At 41.2% G+C, this 24838-nt stretch overlaps 1 protein-coding gene across 1 annotated transcript in view; it reads right to left on the bottom strand.

The window, feature by feature from the left end:
• ZNF385C (zinc finger protein 385C) overlaps positions 1-24838 on the bottom strand; it is a 121112-nt gene that overhangs the window by 19995 nt on the left and 76279 nt on the right. The window contains exon 2 of the mRNA XM_063301985.1: positions 5178-5320. Within this exon, the coding sequence (XP_063158055.1) occupies positions 5178-5320 (143 nt within the window). The remainder of the gene's footprint in view (positions 1-5177; positions 5321-24838) is intronic.

Below are 24838 nucleotides of genomic sequence, written 5' to 3'. Positions count from 1 at the left end.
GTGTGCAGACAAGGGAATCATTATTTGGATCCCTAAATTCCATCACCAAAGGGAATGGAATTGGCAACAAACAGTGATTGATGAAGAGGTGCCTTCCCATGCTCATGATGAATTTTTTACTCAGTCATCTGCAATAAAAATGAAGGGGGGATATGTAGAGATTGAATGGCAATCAGAGGCTGGAAAGGAACTTTTTATACTGCAGTTGACAACAGTTTGCCCTAGATAGTACCAACCTCATACAAAGATATGGTACACAAAGGTGGTAGAGATCCAGAACATGTCCACAAGAAGAAAAAGATACTGTGTATTTGTTGGGGAGGGGCGGAGGTGAGAAAAGTGGCGTGAATAATTTCTCTATGAATTTACTATATTCCATAAGGATGTCTATCCTGTTTCTTCTGCAATTGTTTTTGACATCTATTGTGTAGAAATGAAAAACAAAGCCAGCTTTGGTAGATCAAAAGCAAGGTCTATATGTCAGCAATTTATTTCTAATACAGTAAAGGCCAACCAGTGCCTGCCCCCCCCAAGCATGAAGATGATTCCCTTTTCTGTGAATAATAATAATAATTAATAATAGCAACAGCTATTACCAAAAGCAACCTTAAACTGGTGGCTCCATTTATAAGTTACAGCTAATAGGTATTGCTTTTAACAGACAATTGTTTTTAAAAATAATCTTTACACGTGTAACCTTGTGATTAAGTGTTGTCCCATATGTGTATGGTAAAATCCTATGCATGTTAATTCAGAACAAATCACTAGTGTGTTCAGTGTCGCTTTAAGAGATTTAATTTTTCATATTAAATGATGATATTTACCATAATAGTGATACCAAATAGCCAAAACATCCTGAGGCTGTGAACAACATCATTTATTAGTATTATTAATTACTTTTCTTCCAAATTGCATAGTTCTCACTGAAAAGATTTAGTTATAGCTGTATAAAGCAGAGTAGAGCAAACTTAGCAAACAGAAGCTATCAGGAAAACCATTCCAGTAATTCAACTTTAAAAAGGCTTTGTACACACAAGGACGTTTTAATCATTAATCTAATGACAGATTACTCTGGGCACCAATCAGAGCCATCTAGCCACGACAGAAGGTCCGTCGCCATTAACCATCACACAAAAGCAGACATGAAAGAAGACCTCCCTAACACTTTCAAGTTTACTTTAGGCAAATATGTTTTTCGGTTACTTCTGTATTGCCTATTTTGTTAGATGATGCTGACTTCTAACAACAGAGATCAAGATTTCCTCTGGACACGTTCCAGTGTACAATAAAATGTGAGTTGTTAGTCAATAGGAATGTATACCCTGTACTTACGGGGTTCAAATTCTGCACTCAAACATTTTTGTGTGTGTGCGCCTTCAAGTCAGTGTTGACTCCCGGCGACTGCCTGAACTAGTGCCTGCAGTTTTCTCAAACTCAAACCTTACTTTCCTATTCTTGACCGCCTATCCTGTTGGCTCTTAAAATTCTCCAGTCTCCTCTTTTGGTTATATAAGTTAGCAGTTGGTCCACTCTGAACAACAAACTACTCCACTGCTGAATTTTTAGCAAAGCCAACACTTTAGAGTCACTCAAGAATTATAATAGTTCCATTTTGAATTGCACAGGTGGCCAACTCTATTCTCTCTCCCCTACTATATATACAAATTCCCAATTATAGGAGGCAAAGTCCAGGGAAAGCTTTTCCTATTTAATTTGGAAAGGACAAACCATTGTTTAAAACTCCAGCTTTGCCTCTTGTTCTTAAAATAATAATACCCATCTACATTTCTTGCTACATCTCTAACACATCTGTATAACCTGAATCTGAATTGGTTTCATTTGCAGCAAGGGCCTACCTTAATCAACTCAATTGTTTGCTCAAACTAAATATTGCTAGGGATTCTTTAGCTGCTCTGATTCTCTTTGATGATTTCAAGTCAACCTGGAAGATCCAGCTGCAGAAGATTTGTCAGTGTGACCTTTTAGGCCAATTTGTGTTAGCACTGGGATTTGGCAGAGCCAAAGCTTCAGTAAAAAGTGTCCTAGTTATAGACTGTCAATAAGATCAAGGAGCACTCAACAGACTTTGAGGGTTGGAAATTAATAGAAAATTGTTCACCCCAGCAATGTACCCATAGAAATGTACAGTATATTGTTAAGTTACTGTGTCTTTTTTTCCTTAGTTTGCTTTAATTATCTACCCTTGGCAGTACTAGGATGAGACGATAATAATGTTCCATCTTGGAGCCAATGTGAAGTTCTAGAAATTAAGGCTCTAGCACATGCAATTCCACACTGCCCTTTCTATAAGATTCCATGCTGAGTTTACAACTTCCCTTGTAGTGAACAGACCTGGTCTACTAAAGGATTATGTGCACCTCTTGCTAGCTGAGCACTTTGAGATTACTAGGAGAGTTGCAAGATTTATATAGTAATTTTACTGTGCTAGAGCTATTAGAACAAGCCTAACCTCTGCTATTGCTTATCCATGAATGATCTTCTTCCCTTGAACTCTTATTTACTGATTTTTAAATTATACTATTTTAACTTGAGTTTTTGAACTTGGTTCTTGACCAGAATAAATAACATTGTCCAACCTACCAGATATAGCTTACACTTAATGTGCTAATCTACAGAAGTTGTTGGACTTTCTTACCTCCCTACCTGTTAGCACAAGGACAAAATGCCCAGAAAACTGAAAAGTATTATTTTGGATTCTGCAAAAAAAACCCCCAACTCTGAGTATTAACTAATTTGCAATTATTCAGATTACTTCTGTTTTATCCCTGGGATATTCTCACTGATACATAAACAGAGATTGTGGCATTGAATGTCCTATAAAGACTATGAAGTCAGGGAAACCAAGAGACACTGGAAGGGTTCAAACTATGACTTGTAAGAAGTTTTACAAAGGTTTTGCACATTTGAATGGATTTTGAGGTGCCTTCAAAATTTGAACTTGATTGTTCCACAAACCTGACATTTTTTTCTAAGCCCGAGTTTTCAATGAAATGTATCCAAATCCACAAGTGGGTTGCATAACCAAGGGAGATCAAATAAGCCTTTTCTTGCATTATTCCCAGAAGGAAACCATTAGAGAAAAGGGGATCTCTGCATAGAAAATAAAAGTTAATACGAAGTCTAGAATAAAGATCTGGAGTATCAACATTCTGGTTTGGAACTTCTGGTTTACAAGAAGGTATGGCCAAACTGCTCCAAAGTTCAGGCTCAGCTCAAAAGTACATCACTTCCAGAACCTGCCCCTACTCTGTCAGATTATTTCCTTGGCAAGTTCAGTGCAATATGTGGCTTGACATATCTAATGTCTGCTTTTTAAAAAGTTTTAAAATATTTAAAAGCCTGATAATATTCACTGCAGTTAGGTATTGACACTGTATTTTATTTACATTAGCTTATTTTAAAGCCATATATTGAAGGTACTTTTATATTTTGCTACTGTAAATTATCTTGGGAAGACCATGTTTTTGAGGTGACTTAGAAATCTACTGAATAAATACAATGAGCCACAACTGAAAGAAAATGCTTAACTTGGTTCTGTATAGCCATGAAAGTCAGCTATCAATCTAATCTGAACTGGAAATCCAGAAAAGCCTCAAAATAATATCTATATATATTTGCACTTAAAAAAAAACCTATTCAGAAATATTGGGGTTCATTTACGTGATTTAGTCTGGAACAGGTATTCTGCCTTGAGATATAGGAGTTTGAAGAAATTATTCTGCAGCAATGCCCTTCCAATTTTCTGCTTCCATAACCAGCAACAATAGAATACTGCTTAGGGATATAATATTGTTTCCTTAACATCTAGACTAGAGAATCTTTCTATCAACTGGAATTTCAATCTGTCCTAGCAACAGATTAAGCAGGAGAGGATGATAAAATGAACACTATTTGGCTTTTTTTCCACTAGAGCAAACAGTGAACACAGCAGTTGTGATCCTACTTCTTTTGTCTTTGGTTCATTCTTTCTATATAGTATCCCATTTTTTTCTTCATTTCAAAGGGAAAGATAAGTAAACAGGTTAACATATGGATTATGCATTATTCATTTTTAACGATTTAGTTTTCTCAGAAAACAGAAGTAAGGATCACTCACTGAAAATAGTACTGTTATCAAGCAGACAAATAGTAAACAACACTTACAAAATTACTACTGCAAGATATAATAAGCAAAATCTGGAACAGATAAATGGAGGAAGACAGGCTTATCAATGAATTAATAGCCCTAGGGGTAAATGGATCCTCAACACTCAGAAGTATTGTGTCAAATAAAAGAGGCAAAAGTGGGATAGCTGCAAACTTCTCGAAAACATCTACTGCCTGCTGTGAAAACAGGATGCCAGAGTGGATACTGCATCTGTTTTTCTGAAAGATACTCAAGAACTATCTTCCTCAGCTTGAAACCTCCATAGTCCTAAACTGAATGGGAAGTTTTGGAGTTGCAATCCTAGTGAGGGGGGGGGCAGTGCCAAGAAAATGGGAGCATGACTGCCTTTAAAGAACATTAGCTCCATGTTTTCAGAATCTGTGAGGATTTACTATCTCTCTATATTTCCACCTTTTAAAATACAGAGGAAACAGAATTTGCAAGGAAACAAAGCATGTTTTGCATAGGCTATTATGGGAAATCAATGGAAAAGTAAAGTCAGTTTAGCACACTTTTTTGGGAATCTCTGGCTCCTTCCATAAATTAGAAGACCACCCCGCAGCAACAACCTTATCATGTGGTCATCACCATGGCATCCTAATGATCCTCAGTGACCTTTACATCTCTTTTTAAGTGTTGTTAGCTTAAGCTTTCCATCTGTAATGAAGGAGGGCTGGCATAATATGAAAAACATGACCGGGTGTGTGAAGGCATCCTGCACTTGCTCTATTTCTATTGATACCACACACAAATCCAGCCCAGAGCAGGGGTGTTCTGGTTGACCTTGAAGCCTGTAGATCAACAGGGTGAATTATGCAATGGGCAAACAAAGAAGGCTGAGATAAAGCATTGGCCCATCAGCAGTTACATTCTGGGGTGAGAAATGGCTACATTTTTGGCCTTTAGCCCAGAAGATAGAGGCTAATTTTGCTGCTGGCTGATTCCATACAGTGCTAAGGACAATGCTCTGTAGGGGAAGAAGAAATAGATCAAACCTAGAAAAACTCACCGTGTTGAAATTAGGAAAGAAGTTGAGTGGAGGGGTACCATTGAGGCGGAAAGTCAGAAAATGCTTGATATCCAGTGATGGATGTAAAGACCGTCCTGGGATAGGAAGCGAGGCTAAGAAGGAGCTATTGTGACTAGCTGGACCTAGGAGCCAAGAAGAGAACAGAAATAAGACACATGACATGTTTCAAAGGATAGACCTGGAAGAAGAGGCTAGCCAACACTGTCCCTCAAAGCAGACCTTCTGATGGAAGAGAATGGCTAATTCATTATGGGAACTAAGTAAGCCCCAAATTCTCATCCACAGCAGAGGTGGCTATTCACAGCACATGTTTGATTCCTCTCGTATATTATATGTTTTCATTGCTTCCAAGTTGTAAGCTATTTCAGGTAGATGCATTTGTATAGAAATTCAGAATATTCATACATTATAACAAACACATGTAAAATAAAATATCAGTCTGATTCACTTCTCAAGTGTTGCAAGCAATGTAAATGCATAGCAGAATAACTCATGCTAAAAAGCTGGATAATTCAATCACTCCCAAACCCCCAAAGCAGCAGAATTATCCAGTTGCTATTGCATCCTAGCATGAATAGCCACTCTAAGCATTCCTCCCAATAATGAGTCATACCAAAATCAGTAACTCAAATAGACATGTGATTGATAGTGGGAAAGACTCCCTGAATCAAGTAATTCTTACGCATAATCCAGGATGCATCATTTTTTTCACTATTTTTTTAGGGGTACTAGGACACCTCAAGTCTCTCCAATATGTTAAGGCACCCATTTCAGCCATTATCCTCCTCACTAAAGATATCAGACTGATTTTTCCAGGGATTGGGAGAAGATGTTACAAGGGGCAATTGGCTGCCTTAAGGTTCTACAGGTCTTGAGATGCTGATTTTGCTGCTTAAATTCCCCAAATGGGGAAAATGTGTACACAAATTTTGACTCAGTGCACTTTAGTGTTGTTATTGAATCACTGGCCAAACCTGCTGGGACCTTCAGACAAGGTAAGAGCAGGAAGAGCAGCCCACAAGCTTAAGTTTGTCCATTCTGGACATATGAACCAGTCTAAAATTAAAACTTTCATTTATGAGAATGGTGCGCCCCCTATTTCCATTCAGGAAAAAAACCCTCAGAAATATATGGAATATTACTTTATTACTCAGAAAAGGGCCTAGTTTTGTCCTAGGCCATGTCACAGCCAGATTTCTGAAGGCCTTAGTGCTCAGTCACGCTGATGGCTCCTTGTACTAAGGAAAACACCAAGTGAAAGATATGGACAGAGCTATGATAGAAAATGGATTGCAGATTTTCTGAGCAATACTGTATAAGAAAGTGATGACAATTGGAATGTCTTAGCTATACAGTACTGGAGCTGATATAACCTCTGTCATACTACATACTCAAAATGGAAAATGCTAGCAGCTGTTTTCCCCACTCTATTTCTTTTACTAAAAATGGCAAGCATAATCTCCACTTAATTTTCTTTCTTCTAGACTGGCCATACCTAGTTCTTTCAGTCTTCAACTAGTTTGCTTACTTGACCCATCCTGTCTTCCTTAAAGTGGCTCACTCAGTCTTCTCCAGTATGCTGCCTCCTTGTATTTGTTGGTAATCAGCACAAGGACACTGCGTGCAGAGGTTGCTTGATAAATTTTGTTCCCTTGGATGCCCCAGGATTTTGTCGCATTTAAGCTTCTGATTTTGTTGCATTTAAGGTACCACTTTGATGGCTGAAAGCGAAGAGGAACTGAGGAGCCTTATGATGAAGGTGAAAGAAGAAAGTGCAAAAGCTGGCTTGCAACTAAACCTCAAAAAAACCAAGATTATGGCAACCAGCTTGATTGATAACTGGCAAATAGAGGGAGAAAATGTAGAAGCAGTGAAAGACTTCGTATTTCTAGGTGCGAAGATTACTGCAGATGCTGACCGCAGTCAGGAAATCAGAAGACGCTTAATCCTTGGGAGAAGAGCAATGACAAATCTCGATAAAATAGTCAAGAGCAGAGACATCACACTGACAACAAAGGTCCGCATAGTTAAAGCAATGGTGTTCCCCGTAGTAACATATGGCTGCGAGAGCTGGACCATAAGGAAGGCTGAGAGAAGGAAGATAGATGCTTTGGACTGTGGTGTTGGAGGAAAATTCTGAGAGTGCCTTGGACTGCAAGAAGATCAAACCAGTCCATCCTCCAGGAAATAAAGCCAGACTGCTCACTTGAGGGAATGATATTCAAGGCAAAACTGAAATACTTTGGCCACATAATGAGAAGACAGGACACCCTGGAGAAGATGCTGATGCTAGGGAGAGTGGAAGGCAAAAGGAAGAGGGGCCGACCAAGGGCAAGATGGATGGATGATATTCTAGAGGTGACGGACTCGTCCCTGGGGGAGCTGGGGGTGTTGACGACCGACAGGAAGCTCTGGTGTGGGCTGGTCCATGAAGTCACGAAGAGTCGGAAGCGACTGAATGAATAAACAAAACACAAGATTCTGTACTTTGGCTAAAAGCCATTTTGGGGAAATGAAACCCTTTTTGAGGCTTTTCCTGATTGCCCCTCTTTTTCCACCATCTGCATATCAAAATAAAGTGAACATCTGGTTATTAGGTTATTAGGCATTCCCTGGCGTCTTGATAGACCTTCTCAAGGATTCTTTTTAAGTACTTCATATAAATTAATGGACCCTTTGTTTACTTTGCAGCATCATGTATACTTTCAGCAACAGGTGCAATCTAAATGCTCTAGTCAATAGCTTTCTGTTGCTACAGCTAACATGCAGAACAGCTGATAGAACTACAGTGATATTTTAGCTAGAGCTATCCTAAGGATGTCACCAGTCATCTGAAATCTTCTGCTAGTTACGACTCTGTTTCATCACACAGAGATGCTTCCAAAATTCCCCTCATCCCAAATTTCTCCTCAGATTTCATTGTTCCAAAGGAAAGCAGACTATTAAAAATACATTATTGCTCTGGATTTGTTTTCCCATTTTATGCAGAATGCTGCAGTTTATTAAAAGTTTCAAGTATGGTCTTCACCCATACTCCCTAAAATGTGTGGGCACTAATAGAACAGGAGCCACAAAGGGTAGCCAATTATTAAATACTGTTGCTTTATTGAACTGTTCCTGACACGTGTAGGAGATTTTGCAAGGCCAAGCTAAAAGCCCCTAACCCACATGTATTTTCCCAGGAAAAACAAAGCACTGGCTCACCCATATGGTGTTAAATTGGGCAACTATTTCTTTACAAACACACTTTCCCAGGAAAACTACACTGTCAGCTTAGCAGCCTGGACAGCAGCAGTCTGGCCCTAGGTATGCCATCTCACTCAGAACTAGGCTAAAGCCTCATCTTTTGGCAGGACTACTTCTATGTTTCACTTGCACAATTTGCAAGTGGTATGGAGACAATTCTTGTGCCTTATTTTATGCATTTCTCTGATGGCACTGCAGACTGTAAATTTGGACTTCCAAAAAGCTAGGAGTTAAAATAATAGAATATTGACAAAAAATAATGCTCTGATTTTCTGCCATGCTCTACAGTGACCAAACCAGGAATAGGCTTGATGTAATGATTGCCTATCCCAATAGACTCAGACTCACAAGCAGGTACTTAATGATATCTGATTTATTGGAAGAATAGTATGCAAATACAGAGAAAGCTGAGAATGAGTAAAAGCGTGCCAAATACAAACTAAAAACCCTCGGCTCAAAACGTAATCCCTCCCCTCGCCCTGCCGTTGCAAACTCCCCCCCCCCAGGTGCTTGTAACCGTTTCTACTGATGTCCTGGGAAAGTAACCTTGAACACACGAGATAACCCAAACACATTCCAATCCAGCTGCTAACATATAACAATCCCACGAGATGGAATCCTCCTCCCCTCCCAGACGAACACGCATCAGCCAAATGACATGCGAAATGTTACGATGTACCAGCAACATTGGAACGGCGAACATGACATACCCCCCCCCCCAAAATACTAAGGAGCAGGTTTCATAGGATAAGCCAGATGAAAATGTCTAACTAAAACAGGAGATTGAACATTGTGGGCAGCCACCCACTCAGGGTGGGGGAAATGCTTCCAGCGAATGAGGTACTGCAAGGTGCCACGAAGCCTGCGAGAATCAAGGACCTCCTTCACTTCAAAATGTTGTTGACCGTCAATCATGATTGGCGCAGGAGGTGTAGGTTGCAGATGCCACCAATCGGAGTGGTTGACAGGCTTGAGCAAGCTGCAATGAAAAACAGGATGTAAACGTCTAAGATTGTGTGGCAAATCCAATTTAAACGTGACAGGACTCACAGCTCCCACAATGGGAAAAGGACCAACAAATTTAGGAGCCAATTTTTTCGAGGGCTGAGGAGACTTAATGAACTTGGTGGAAAGGTAGACCCTATCACCAACTTTAAAAGTAGGTTGGAGGGCCCGTCTCTTATCAACATGCAGTTTATAGGCGGACTGGGCATCTGCCAATGCTTGTTGAATTACTGGCCAGGAATTGGCCAGGTGCGCAGCCCAATCAGAAGCAGAACAGGGCGGTGTAGTGGGTTGAGGCAGATCAGGAATGGGAACAAAATCCCGGCCAAAAACAGTACGGAAAGGGGTGTGCCCTGTGCTCTGATGGACGGCGTTGTTGTAAGCCACTTCAGCAAAAGGCAGGAGATCAACCCAATTGTCCTGCTGATAGTTGACAAACGCTCGCAAAAATTGTTCAAGGGTCAAATTAAGAGCTTCTGTAGATCTGTCAGTCTCCAGATGCGACGCAGTGGACAATGCTTGCTTAGTGCCCACCAGCTTTAAAAATGCCCTCCAAAACTGAGAAGTAAACTGTGTTCCGCGATCTGTGACCAAGCGGGAGGGGCTCCCGTGAATCCTGTAGATGTGGACTAGGAATAGACGGGCTAATTGCTGAGCAGACGGAATGGAGGCACATGGAATGAAATGGGCTTGTTTAGAAAAGTAGTCCTTCACCACCCAAATCACAGTCTTTCTCTGACTAGGAGGCAAATCAACAATAAAATCCATGGAGATCTCCTCCCAAGGACGGGAGGGACTGGCCACCGGCTGCAGCAAGCCTTGCGGTTTGCCCCCCTTCCGTTTTGACATGGCACAGACATGACAAGAAGCAACATATTCTTTGACATCACGTCTCAATGTAGGCCACCAGAATTGCCGGCGGACCAGGTGTAAGGTTTTCACAAAGCCAAAATGACCAGCCACTTTATCATCATGAGATCTACTCAAAATCTCCCTTCACAAACTGTCAGGAACATAGAGGCGGTTCTGCTTCCATGCGAAGCCTCGGTCAAATGTAACACTGTCTCTATTCGCTTGCAACCAAGTGTCAGATTTCAGTTCTGAGAGAAACTGTTGCAATTGCGAAGGAATCGACGTTCTTCCCCCAGCCGGTGAAACTGAAGCTGAGGGCAGCTGCGCCTGAGTCTGACTGAGTGACAGCCTGCAAACCCAACTGGGGTTCTGTCCACAGTGTACCCACAACGTCAGGTGCCTGGACCGAATCCTGGGGCAGGCGGGAAAGCGCATCAGCCAGGAAGTTTTTCTTGCCCGGAATGAACTTCAATTTAAAATCAAAGCGACTGAAAAATTGAGCCCAACGGATTTGCTTAGGACTGAGCTTATGGGGTGTACTAAGCGCTTCCAAATTCTTATGGTCAGTCCAAACCTCAAAAGGACATTTGGCCCCCTCTAAGAGGTGGCGCCATGCGTCCAAAGCAGCCTTGACTGCAAAAGCCTCTTTTTCCCAAACATGCCATCGCCTTTCCGTCTCAGAAAATTTGCGGGACAAATACGCACAGGGCTTCAGGCAGCCCGCAGCATCCGCCTGCAACAAGAGCGCTCCAATGGAGAAATCGGAAGCATCCACTTGAACCACAAAGGGTCTAGTGGCATCAGGGTGTTGCAGAATAGGTTCAGCAGTGAACAGGCTTTTGAGTTTGTTGAAAGCCAACTGGCATTCAGGTGTCCAATTGAGCAATGCTCCCGGGTTCTTCACCTTCCGTGTGTCCCCCAGCCCCTTTGTACGTAATAAATCAGTGAGAGGCAATGCAATTTCTGCGAACCCCTGGATGAACTGGTGATAATAGTTGGAAAAGCCAAGAAAACTCTGGAGCTGCCTGCGAGTACGCGGGCGCTCCCACTCCAAAATAGCTTGAATCTTCGCAGGGTCCATTTCAATACCCTTGTCCGAAATTCTGTACCCCAGGTAGTCAAGCTGAGTCTTATGAAATTCACACTTAGAAAGTTTAGCATAAAGCTCAGCCTTTCTCAGTTTGCTAAGCACCTGTTTCACCAAGCGCTCATGTTCCTCCACGGTTTCAGTATAAATCAAAACATCATCCAAATAGACCAGTACCCCTTCGAACAAATGCTCATGTAACACTTCATTGATCAATTGCATAAACACCCCAGGTGCCCCCGCCAAACCAAATGGCAAAACCTTGTACTGGAAAGAACCCAGAGGACAATTGAAAGCAGTCTTCCACTCATCCCCCTCCCGTATACGGATACGGAAATATGCTTCCCTCAAATCCAGCTTAGAGAAGATTTTCCCCTTGGCCAGATGTGCTAACATGTCTTTTATTATTGGCAAAGGATATTTGTTTAATATCGAAACCGCATTTAATCTGCGGTAATCTGTACAAAGTCTCAATGTCCCATCCTTCTTCGCTCGAAACAAAACGGGGGCACCCACTGGTGAATTTGCTGGTTCAATAAAACCCCTGGCCAGGTTTTTGTCCACAAACTCCCACAGCGCCGCCAGTTCCTTTTGTGTCATGGCATAGATTTTTGGTTTGGGCAGTTGTGCATCTGGGACCAACTCTATTGCACAGTCAGTTTTTCGATGAGGTGGGAATTGGTCCGCCTCCTTCTCACCAAACACATCTGCAAAACGTTGGTATTGCTCCAGCAAGCCCTCCAGTGGGGTGGCAGAGAAATGCGGGGTTGCTGCTGCCTCCCTCCCCACTGCAGCCTGCGGAGCGTCATCCTCCCCAGGGGCTTGATAGAAACCATCCCCAAAAGTCAAAGTCCTGTGCACCCAATTTATATATGGGTTTTGCTGGACCAACCAAGGAATCCCCAGAATGACTAAAGGACCCCCCACAGGTGCCACTACAAACGGCAGCCCCTCATGGTAGCTGCCCATTTGCAACGCCACCATGCCCGTGGAATGGGTGACTGGCTTCCCCCCCACCATAGAACCATCCAGTTGGGTAAAAATCATGGGACGTTTTAGTGGAAAACTGGGTAACTCCAAAGCAGCCACCACGTCAGGGTGCATCAAGCAACGCGAACACCCTGAATCAATCAAAGCCCACACTTCAACAGTTCTTGTGCGGGAGCCTAGCTTCACTTTCACTGTCAGTGTGGGATAGTTGCCACTCACCGAAACATGGTCGCACCCTTCCTCTACCACCTGCCCAGAGGCGCCCTTTAAAGCAGGTGGCTGGCGTTTCCTGCCGGCTGGAGTATATCGGGCTCCCCCTCGCCCCCGAAGTAAGGAATTTCCTCCACTTCAGTCTCAGCCAAAGCCGCCTTCATTTTCCTGGGTAAAGAGGGAGATTTCCCCGACGACTTTCCTGGACGTTCCTCGGTCTTTCCTTTCGGGCACGCCGCCGCTCGGTGACCTTCCTTCCCACATCGGAGGCATTGACCCTTCGCATAGCGGCGCTCTCTCTCCTCTTCCCAAGCACGTTGGCCGGACTTTCCAGTGGGTGCAGCAGTGCGGGAACCCTTGCTGAGCCTAGCATATTTCATCACCTTCCGGTGAGCAAAAGTTTCATGGGCATGCTCAGCCTTCCCTGCCAGCTGTATCCACTCATATAGGGAATCCGGGTCGTCTCGGCCAAGCGACCACCTTAGGACCTCCGTATTCAGACCGTCCTTAAAAAGTTCTATTAAAGTGGATTGGGACCAATCCTCCACTTTCCCAGCCAAAGCCTTAAATTCCAGAGCGTAGTCTGCCACCGATCGTGGCCCCTGGCACAGCTCCCTCAATGCCCGTTTTGCTCTTTCCTTAGCTAACGGGTCTTCAACGTGTAATTTTAGCGCCCACAGGAATTCCTCGAACTCCTCCAGCTCAGGGGCCTCCGACTGACATAACTGCACGTACCAATCGGCCAGCCGCCCCTTGAGCTTAGTGGCAATGGCATTAATCTTGGCTCTTTCTGAGCGGAAACACTGTTCCCATTCGTCCATATAACTCCTTGCATTGGTAAGGAAAAACGACAGCTTAGTTGGATCTCCATCAAATTTAACTGTAAAGTCCTTTTCCCCCACTCTGGGTGGTCCCTTCACCACAGCTGGATGGTCGGGCTTCCTCCTAGCCCCCAGGGATCTCCGCTCTCGAGGAGGGGACCTTGAAATTCTCACCCTCGGTGCTCTTACTTCCTCTCAGTGCCGGGTCCTACTCCTTTCCTCTGGGGAAGGTGGGGGCGAAGAAGGAGTCGAATACCTATGACTGGACTCCTCTCTCCTCCTCTCCTGTGGACCCCAGTCCATGGACATTTTCCGAAACATAAATTCTAAGGACTCCAATTTAGCCTCCACCAGTTTTATACGATCAGGGGTTTGGGAATCCTCCTTTCCCTCCTGCCTCACCACGGTTGGGGACAACGGGTACCACTGCTTCCAAGACGTTCTTGACGTCCCTGGTAGGGTTCCCTGTGTCTCATCCCAGGTGAGCAACTCGCCTGGTGACTCGCCAGTCGGTTCAGGGGCTCTTTTACCTCCAACCTCCTCATCAAATAGGCTGAAGCTCGACCCCTCCTGAACTTCTGAAGTCTCTCGAGGAGGGACTCTCTCCATTCTTATTACTGTAGAGTCAGGTTCCCCCTCGCTCGATTCCTCGCTTTCCATGGTTTGTGGATTTGGTTTGCTCATCGCTAGCACTTCCCCTCACAAAATAAATCTGGAAAGGGGCTAACGGAAAAAATATTTGGATTCTCAGCTTTATGTAATGATTGCCTATCCCAATAGACTCAGACTCACAAGCAGGTACTTAATGATATCTGATTTATTAGAAGAATAGTATGCAAATACAGAGAAAGCTGAGAATGAGTAAAAGCGCGCCAAATACAAACTAAAAACCCTCGGCTCAAAACGTAATCCCTCCCCTCGCCCTGCCGTTGCAAACTCCCCCCCCCCCCAGGTGCTGGTAACCGTTTCTACTGATGTCCTGGGAAAGTAACCTTGAACACACGAGATAACCCAAACACATTCCAACCCAGCAGCCAACAGATAACAACCCCACAAGATGGAATCCTTCTCCCTTCCCAGATGAAACACGTGTCAGCGAAATTACATGCGAAACGTTACGATGTACCAGCAACATTGGAACGGTGAACATGACACTTGATGTCTTCCATCAATGCCAATTGGCCATATTTACCAGTATAAAACAGCAATGATAATGAAAGTACAGAACAAAAACAAAAACATTTTTTCAAACCCTGAAGCATGGACATTTTTTCTACTGGTTGTACATGGACCCGAGGATCCCTTGAAGGTGCAAGTGGCCTTTTTTTTAGCAGACTGGTCAAATTTGTCCTGTCTCTCCAAACCAGCTCCAACTCGAGGGTGAGGGGAGAAAAATATGGTTTGCTCCATCAGGCATGTACTGATCAAATTATTGTCAATGTCACCCAGAAGGGAAATCTGGGGAACAGCAGGGAAAAAAGCCACACAGGCACGTTTTATTTATTCATGTTTAAAGCAACAAAAGCAAGCATGCCAACAACTTAATACTTATTCTGGCATGGTTGCTACAGACCATTCTAATTTCAGAGTAACTTTGTAAGGGCTGAGACAATCTCCCCATCATAGTCCAACACTGTAACTCCTTTGTCTTCAACCCAGTGTTTTCCATATATGTTGGACCACAACTCTCACCATAATGCTATTTGGAGATGAGGGGCCTGTAATCTGATGTAGTGAACACAAAGATGACCATGGAGAAGGAATGCAATGTCAGAAAATCATGAACTAATTCCAGGAAGGGAAGAAGAAGATCTAAAGAAACTTAAAGTGACCCACCTTGACTCTTTGGTATAAGAGGGAGGAAAAGGAAAACACTGTCAGGCTTTCAAGATTTTGTTATTATAGCCTATATTAATAAAGTTCTAGTATTTTTTGTGGAGACCATTTCCTGACCTATCTTGAAGGGCTGACATCTAGAGAATGAAGACTGATCTATTTTATTTCACTAACTCTGTCCCAAAAAAGGATGAAAATAAAATTTGCAAGTATGTGCAGTGTGTATGTGTGTGTGTAGGTATATATTACATATAATCTTGTAACGTTGCTTGATAAATTTTGTTTTCTTGGATGCCCCAGGATTTTGTTGCATTCAAAGGGGGCGCGATGGCTCAGTGGTTAAGATGCCAGGCTTGTCGACCGGAAGGTTGCAAGTTTGGCAATTCGAGACCAAAGTGCCGCATGGTGGAGTGAGCTTCTGCACTCGCCCCAGCTCTTGCCAACCTAGCAATTCGAAAGCATGCAAATACGAGTAGATAAACAGGTACCACTTTGGCGGGAAGGTAACAGCGTTTCCGTGATTGTCATGCTGGCCACATGACTGTGGAAGCGTCTTCGGACAATGCTGGCTCTTAGGCCATGGAAACAGAGATGAGCACTGCCCCCTAGTGTGTCATTAGACATGACTAAACAGGAATCTTTACCTAATGTTGATCAAATGTTAATCAAAGGAAGCAAACAGGAAAAGAACAATATTCAAAACATATAGTTAATATGTGAAACGAAATGTGTTTTACTTTTGGAAACAAGCTTCTAGACTTCTGGACCACAGAGCAAGACATGCCCAAAATATATTGACAGTTTCCACTAATTGCTTGAAACACACAAACACGAACAGACTAGCAATTGGGTATATCTCAAGATACACAAATAATATCAGCTCTTCCCAGGAGAATCTAGTTACTATTCCTCATTCTCTTTAAGGTAGATAGGATATTTTGTGCAGATAAGATGCTTTTGTTTAATACTTTTAAATAACCATTTTCTACATGTAACTGGTATTTCAAAGTATATTTTAAAGAATGGGACAAATATATCACAGGAAAATGTCTTGAACTTCTGATACTGGATGCATGCTTTCTGAACAAGATATGCTTAATTCTAATACCCTAACCTTTTTATTCTTGCACAATAAAAATTGCAAGAATAAAAATATTAAGACCCCCCCAATTCCTCAGAGGAGTGCTACCTCACTACTCCTCTACTGAATAAAGTACTTATCTAGATTTGCTTCCTGATTATAAGGTCAACAATTAGGATAATGACACAATCAGAGAACACAATGAACTTTTGAGAGCTGCAGATAATCTTGATATGTCTCTGCAACGAAGCATTCAGTTCCAGCCAATGCAGGAATGGAGGAGAATTAATAGCTCATAGGAAAAACTGGTTGGAAGAAAGGCATTTTAAGGTCACAAATGCCTTTAATTATTTTTTTCCTTGTGGTGAACCAGCAGTTCTCACACTGCATGCAGCTTAGAAAGTATTACATTAGAGAGTGAATTTGTTTATGGAATTGCAGCAATGCTTATAATGCAAGAAATACTAGCATGGTGATTCTGACTTAGGTCCCTCACAGTAAGGCTTTGAGTCTATGGAAAATCTTTATAATCAAACTCTCCTTTCCTAGGAATACTTAAGAAAAGACCTGAACACACTGTCAATCAACATATTCATTTTGAAAAGTGTGTTTCCTGTGCTTATGAAGAAAAGCTTGACAGTATGCAAGTCATGCCACAGATCCTTCAGAATTGAATTTGACCCTGACCTGGAAGTTTAACAGCACTTGAATGTCCTGCAAAATAGCCATCATGGTCAGCTCCTTCCTGGCATACTTTTCTGAGAAGTAGGAGGGTGTAATTCCAGACTCTGAGGCCTGACTGGCTGGGGCAATCTTTAGTGAGAGGAGACAATTGCTTGCTAAGTAGCCATAATTTGTTATGGCACTAGGACAAAATTTGAAGACATTCAACATGGCAAAACATGCAGAATGCCATCTTTTTAAATTTGTTCTCTCTCCACCTGCAAGGCAAGATTTTCATTTAAATATGGTTGGAGATAGGATAGTTAGATAGATAGGCAGGAAGGGGAAGTTTTCTTTGGGGATGGCTAGCACCCAAGAAGGGTCCTTTGTACTCACGGGTTGAGATGTAATCTTAGTCATTTGGATTTTATTACGTTTTATATTTTTATTGTTTATTATATATTTATTGTATTTAATGGCACTGAATTTTAATCTTTGTTTTTATTGTAAACCGCCCAGAGTCCCCCCTTTGGGGGGAGATGGGCGGTGATAAAATTTGATAGATAGATAGATAGATAGATAGATAGATAGATAGATAGATAGATAGATAGAGAAAGGGTTCTGAGGCAACATGGAGATTGGAAATATTTTGTACTTTAGGAGCTCTCCGTGGTCCTGAATCCAACCTGAAAATTTGCTAGTACTGGCTACCCTTGCACCTTCTTCCCTTTGTCTGATCATACTCAGCTCTGTCTGGATGCTGCTTACGATCCCATAACTTCTCAAATTTCACCAAAACAATGGAGTGGTAGCAATGTTTGATCAACATTTCCTAAACTAAAAATGTACTGCAACATTTTGGCCAGCAAAACACAAGTGCACCCAAAGTCCAGCTGTACTCCAACCATGCTCAAACACAGTCCTTTCGGCCCATCTAAGTCTGGAGAAAAGTATATTAACAGAAATTGTGCTGCCTGACAGCCTACCTACCATGTCTCAGAACTGAGATTGGGCAGCGTTGCTGCCCTCTCACAATATAATGCAGTGTAGTTTCAAGGCAGCATTTCATGAATTCCTTTCTATCCTTTTCCCTTCCACACAGTATCACCTACTGGTGGGAAAGCCAACCGTGAATTGCTCTCTGATGGGGGGGGGTGCTTGAGGCTTAATTGTTATTATTTATTTAGCTTCAAGTTTTATTTACTTATTTATTAGACTTCATTTTAATTATTTACAGCATGCTTCTTTTGACAGGACTAGCAGCTTCCTGGGAGAGCAATAGACCTATGAAATGATTTCCTGGATGATGCCAGCTAGAGATCATCTGGATTACTACCTAGTTCCTGGGAGATCCTGTCAGAGAAACAGAAGATCAATATATCTGTGTCAAACAGCTCCCTCCAATTGGAGCTGGACTAACTATTGTCTCTGACTGTATCATTTCTCATCCCTAAAACACAGAAAAAAGTGGGAAATCCCAATCCAGTCTATAGGCATGACATCATGTGTCTTTTGGCTTCCTCAAAAATGTTAAGGTGGGATACTCTTGCTATAAAAGGAAGAGTATCTGGGATGGTGAAAATTTTAAGAGAGAAAAGCTGGAGCGTGTACTAGAATAGAAAAATGACCTCACATAGGCTACCTCTTCCATCATGCAAAAATTGGCTTGTAGGATTCTTACTCTGCTTTTAGAACCTGCAATCTAATAATGCATCCTGGTTTCCAGAGCATTACTCCAGCACCCTTCTCTGAAGTAATATCCTCCAGCTGAATTAGTTTTCAACTCCCATAATTCTTAGCCAGCAAGGCCAGGGTAGCTAGAAAATATGGGAAATGAAGTTCAGCACAACAGGAGAGTGCCAGGTTGGGAAGGCTGCCCTATACAAATTATAACAGCTGCATGACAAGGTTTCATTATACTCTTGTGTTACAGGGAGAGGGGAATCATATTCCAGAGGTCAGGTGCTATGACAGGGATAATGGCTGTTTCAAATTTTAAAAAGTGAAGAAATCATGACAAATGTCAATCATATCTCCACCAGTCACCTTGTTAGATCACTACTATAGCCACCAGTAAAAAAATGTGGTTTCAACCATCAAAACATTGCCCACCTTTGATCGAATGCAATTGAACTCAAAGGCCTGCTTCAAAGTGGATTGTGTCAGTGGAATTCCTTCTCTCCAATTGCAGGTTTTGCTTTCACTATGCTCCCTCCTGCTTCTGCAGTCCCAATGTTCTTGTTATACTGGGATCTATCTATCATGATAGATATGTGGTTGGATCTCCTGCTATGTTTGTCAGGGTCCCTTAATTGCCTACTCTCTTCTTCCTATAAGCCCAATCCCTTTTTCCCTCCTGGTTCACTTCTGACAAAGTCTTTATCTTCCTGGGAGGTCATGCAGCTGGCACTCACTTGTCAATGCCTCTTCATCATATCTGTTTATTTTCAGCCAAGCCGCCAAGGAGATGTATGCCATCAGTATTAGCATGACTAAGATATCGAACCCAGGATGGGATACGCAGTTAAGAGCAAATTTGACTTTGCTTGCTTCTATTTTCTATGGGACAAAAGCCTACAGGGAACACATAAAGGGGAAATAAAACTGCTATTAAATAAGACTCTAGAGATTCTTATGGTAGATATATCCCCATGGTATGTCCCAACAACAGCTTTCTATCTTCTCCTAAGTAATGGCTGCCTTTGACTGTCTCCTTGCAGTGAGGGTAAAACCACTGAGATCCAAAACTAGCACCCAGCAGGAAGTACAATACATCTCTGTCAGCATTAACTAAAAAGGAGGCATTTCTTTACAGCAAGAACGAACTACATTTATGAGATGCAATAACTAAATACATTTTTTAAAATAACCACAGCATACATCTTTCCTCCTCAATTACTACAGTTTATTATTTTGAACTGTGGATCATGTTGGCAAAATCACAAGGTTTAATCTTAGTACCTCAGAAGATCAGACAATGTCGCATTACCATAAGAGGTATGTGTATGTGGGCGAGCTCCAGTCCATTCTGTATAATATAGAAGATGTTAGGAAGACAGACAAAATAAATGCCTACTTGATGTGTTTGGAGGATTGATCACGTGGATGGAACCTGCTCCACCTTTCAGAATTGATCTGATGAATAAAAGCTTTCAAAAGGAAGACTCCAAGGTGTTCAGCTAAAATTCAGTAGTAAATTTGAGTGTATTGTGTTCAAGCTCTGTCAATACCAATTTCTATTAAGAACTGTGTGCCTTTGGCAATTTAGAATAACAAGTAAGAGCATATTATCATCAGTGATTTTTGCTGTGAATGGTAAAGTCTCTCTCTTTTTACACATAAATCTTTCTATTTGTAAGTTAGACTTTAAACAGATATTTGTCAACTTAATGCAAATTGGGGGTTTGCCCACCAAAGTTTAGGCCACAGCAAGTTATTTGACTAGGTACATTTTTCCAGTTCCTTTGAAGGAAAACTTGAATATATTTAACAACCCTTTTTTCTGTGCGCTTGGCTGCTGGAACATTTTCTTGTTCCTATTTCTAGATTTAACTCAAAACAAGGTTAACCGTTGTTATCTTTCAAGCAATCCTGTACTTCTTTGCTTGTCCTCTTTTCTCCCCCCTCTCTCCAGACCAATTTTTTGTTAGTGATATTCCAACAGAGCAGCTGTGGGGTGTATTTTTAGCTGTTAATTCAGGCACTCAATTAAAAGGATTTGCTGCAACAAGAATGGTGAGGTCTTTGGAGACCTGGATAGAATGACCTAATCTTAAAGATGTCTTCCAGTTGCAAGGAAGAAAATAGTTGGCTAGATGAGAAGCTGTATGCTAGACAGGGATGTTCTAAAAATCCTTTTCTCTATTTAATCAGAACTGGGCAGGATGATAAATGGAGAGCAACTGGACATAGTGTAAGTATTTGGACTGACATTCTGTTAGAAGAAGACTGTAATGGTCTTCACAGTTTGCAGTTTACAAAATCAAGGGCTAAAAAGAACCTTTACTCTTGGTCTGCAACTTGTTTCTCCTTACAATAAAACCATACTGAAAGCCCTATATTTTAATAAACTGAAGGATACTACAAAGAGGACAATTGGCACAACCTGTCTGTGTTGCATTGTCTTCATCCACTCACTTTCCTCCATTCTGTTTTCAACAATAATCAATAAGGTATTTCTGGAAATTTACAAGCTCTGTATCTGCTTCTGTACATAGAGATTCTACCAAATGCAATAATTAATAGCTTCTGTAAAACAGTCCACCATGAATATATCTGATACCTTTTAGGAACACAACAGCTGCTTAACTGGATTAGTCAAAAGATGCTAATTTGCCCCAAATTCTAACTCAGTGACCTGTCAAGATGCCTGCGTGTTCCAAGCGATGCTATTAACCCAGGCTTTTGAGCGCCAAGCAGCATTTGTGTGCAATTCTTGTCAATACAATGGATCAGTGGAAATTGATGGATTGGCTGGTTCAAGAGTAAATAAAAGCAAATACATCCTGTCAATGTGCAGAATGAATAGGAAAAGTGCTGGAAGGTAGCTGGTCCAAGAACAAGTGTATGACCTATCAGTATACTGACTCTGGGCAAATCTAAGGTTTCTAGTAATTCATTTCATGCTACACTGATAGAAATTGCTGTTCCAAAATAGAAGTAGTAACATATTGTGCAGGCAGAAATGTAACAGCAAAGGTAGAGAACAGCATGTGGTGACAAAAACCATACTTCAGATATTAGGGGAAGACTGTCCCTGAAGGCAGTGTTATTAAAATCTTACAATTTTGAATTACAGTGGAAATGTAGCAAGAATTCCCTTGCTTTGCAACAGCTAACTACCCATACATATTGGAGTTAGGGTCTACAACTCACCAATTCAGAGAGTTCCCTGCAACCACACAACTTCCCTCACAATCTACTTCCCACTGGGTGGTGTGTATACCCACCCAACACAAACTATTTGCCTGATTAACACAAACAAAAGGAAGGAGATGGGAGAACAATACTTTGGTATTTCACACCAAACCATGCCATCCTGCCATAACCCCTATTAGGAAAGTGGTGGAAGCTCTTCTGCAAGATGGCAAATGGCCCTTTCAGTTTTCTCTTCTCAAACAAAAGTAGTTTAAATGGCAGAGGTGGGAGGGGACAAGAAAACCAAGCAAATGGGTGAGTTCAGTGCTGGTATGCATTATCAATGAAGTGCAACTAGTCTTTTAAAACCAGAAGACTTTGGAATCCAGCACTGTTAATCTCAGAACAGATGGAGCAAGGGAAGAGAATTAGGATCCTTGGAATTAACTCCATGCAGGATAGAAATGGAATAGTGACAGAGTTGTGAAGAACGGGGTGGAGAAAACACAGACTGATCCTGACATCATACTCCTGGATGGGGAAGTATTTTAAAATGTCTGGATGATGACCTCACAAATGGAGCATTTACAGAGGACTAAGAGTACTTCTAGATAGAAGCTTCCTAGAGGTACCAGTCAAAAGACATGATGAAGCTATTTTAGCCTTTCCTCATTTATAGGAAAGGAAAAAAGCTGGAACGGTTTAGAAATCTTAGTAGGATTAAAATGGAACACTTCTAAAATGTATAAACAAGACAGCACAAATATATGATAAAAAATACTTTTTGGAATCATCCAAGGCTGCCACTACTTCATAGATAGTGATAACCTCCAATTTATTAGATTGTTTTTAACCCATGCTCTTCATCTTCAAAAGCCTCCTCACACAGTGGACATTTTGCTCCCGCTCCACCCAAGATTTGCCCCTTTTCTGGAATCCTGCAAGGTGAGTAGCCAGTATCTCTACTCTTCAGTATGAACAACCTCTGTAATTTACGTTGTCCGGGAAAAAGTTTTATAATTTGAGAAAAATATTGACCTAAAAGAACTGGAATCACCAACATGGACCAAAACAAATAAATCCCCTCCACAACCTTTGTTCTTTTTCAGTTGCAACAGAACTTTCTTTTTTATAAGAATTTTGTTTCAAGCAAAGATAAAAGCTACAGAAAAACAAAAAACTACAAAGAAAAAACTAAAAAAGTATAGAAACACAAGGGAACATTTTTCAAAATTACAAAAAGAGGTGACTTCCGACTTTAAACAGCAAGGATATACAAAAATTTTCTATAATCAATCCCTTACTCTATATTAAACCAAAATCACATTATTTCTATAAATCATTCCTTTGACACATTATAAGTAAAGTAAAGGTTTCCCTCGACGTAAAGTCCAGTCGAATCCGACTCTAGGGGGCGGTGCTCATCTCCGTTTCTAAGCCTTGGAGCCAGCGTTGTCATAGACACTTCCGGGTCATGTGGCCAGTATGACTCACGGAACGCCGTTACCTTCCCGCCGAAGCGGTACCTATTGATCTACTCACATTTGCATGTTTTCGAACTGCTAGGTGAGCAGGAGCTGGGACGAGCAACGGGAGCTCACCCCGCCGCGCGGATTCGAACCGCCGACCTTCCGATCGGCAGCTCAGCGGTTTAACCCGCAGCGCCACCGCGTCCCTTTGACACATTATAAATATCATTAAATACAGTTGCTCCCTCCCCTTATATTAAAAGTGTATGTGTGTATGTGTATGTGTGTGTATGTGTATATATATATATATATATATATATATATATATATATATATATATATAAAAATGTCCTAATCAACCCCCCCAGATAACATTTAATTATTTCCTTCCTACCACTATTCTGTACATTCCTGTCTACTATAATATAGATCAAACTGAAAAACATATAAATTGTCAGCCATTGTACTTGATAATAAAACAATTTTAATAATCTTAATCGTATTAAACCCAAAACCAGACATTATTTTTTATTATACCTTAATAATTTTTATAAGAATTTTATTAAGTTTCAAGCAAAGATAAAAGCCACATAAAAACTAAAAACTAAAAAAGTGTGGAAACACAAAAGAATTTTTTTTTAAATTACAAAAGATGACTTCCGACTTTAAACAGCAAGGATATACAAAAATTTCCATAATCAATCCCTTACTCTATATTAAACCAAAATCACATTATTTCTATAAATCATTCCACATTGGCACATTATAAAGATCACTAAATACAGTTGGTCCCTCCCCCTATATTAAGAGAATACACACACACACACACACACTCGTCCTAATCAACCCCCCCAAGAAAACATTTATTTAATTATTTTCTTCCTACTACTATTCTATACATTCCTGTCTACTATAATAAAGATCAAACTGAAAAACATATAAATTGTCTGCCATTCTACTTAATACAACAATTTTAATAATCTTAATCATATTAAACCCAAAACCAGACATTTATTATTTTTTTATTATACCTTAATAATCTTAATCCAAATTGTTAAAGATAAATGAAGTCAGACAAACACTAAAAGCAATCCACATAAATGTTCTTAACCCCTTATCCCACTTCAAAATAAACCAGAGCATTTACACATCCCCACAATGCGCAGAGCTTTTTTCTTAAAAAAATCAAACAGCCCAACTGCCCCCCTCAAAAACTCCAACATCTCTTCAAGAGACCTCCCATACATAATAACCCCTTCTTTTCCATGGTGTTCCATCAGAAGATCAATTTCACTTATGGCTTGCAACTCGATCTCTACCTTTAATTTCTGCAACTTGACTATCCAATCTTCATCCAGCATTTCAACAGAAATCCTGATCTCACTCTTAGAAGAGACATTTCTGTTGCTGTTAAATTCCTTAGTTTCATCCATGACCTCCCCAACCAGATGACACATTTTAGACCTCATATTTTCCACAATGTCCTGAATGCCTTGCATAAAAACTTGGTAGGAATCAGAAAG

The sequence above is a fragment of the Candoia aspera genome, chromosome 4, assembly GCF_035149785.1.
Source record: "Candoia aspera isolate rCanAsp1 chromosome 4, rCanAsp1.hap2, whole genome shotgun sequence".
Lineage (NCBI taxonomy): Eukaryota > Metazoa > Chordata > Lepidosauria > Squamata > Boidae > Candoia > Candoia aspera.
Note: the sequence above shows the minus strand (reverse complement) of the source record. Positions and strands in the feature narration are given on the sequence as shown.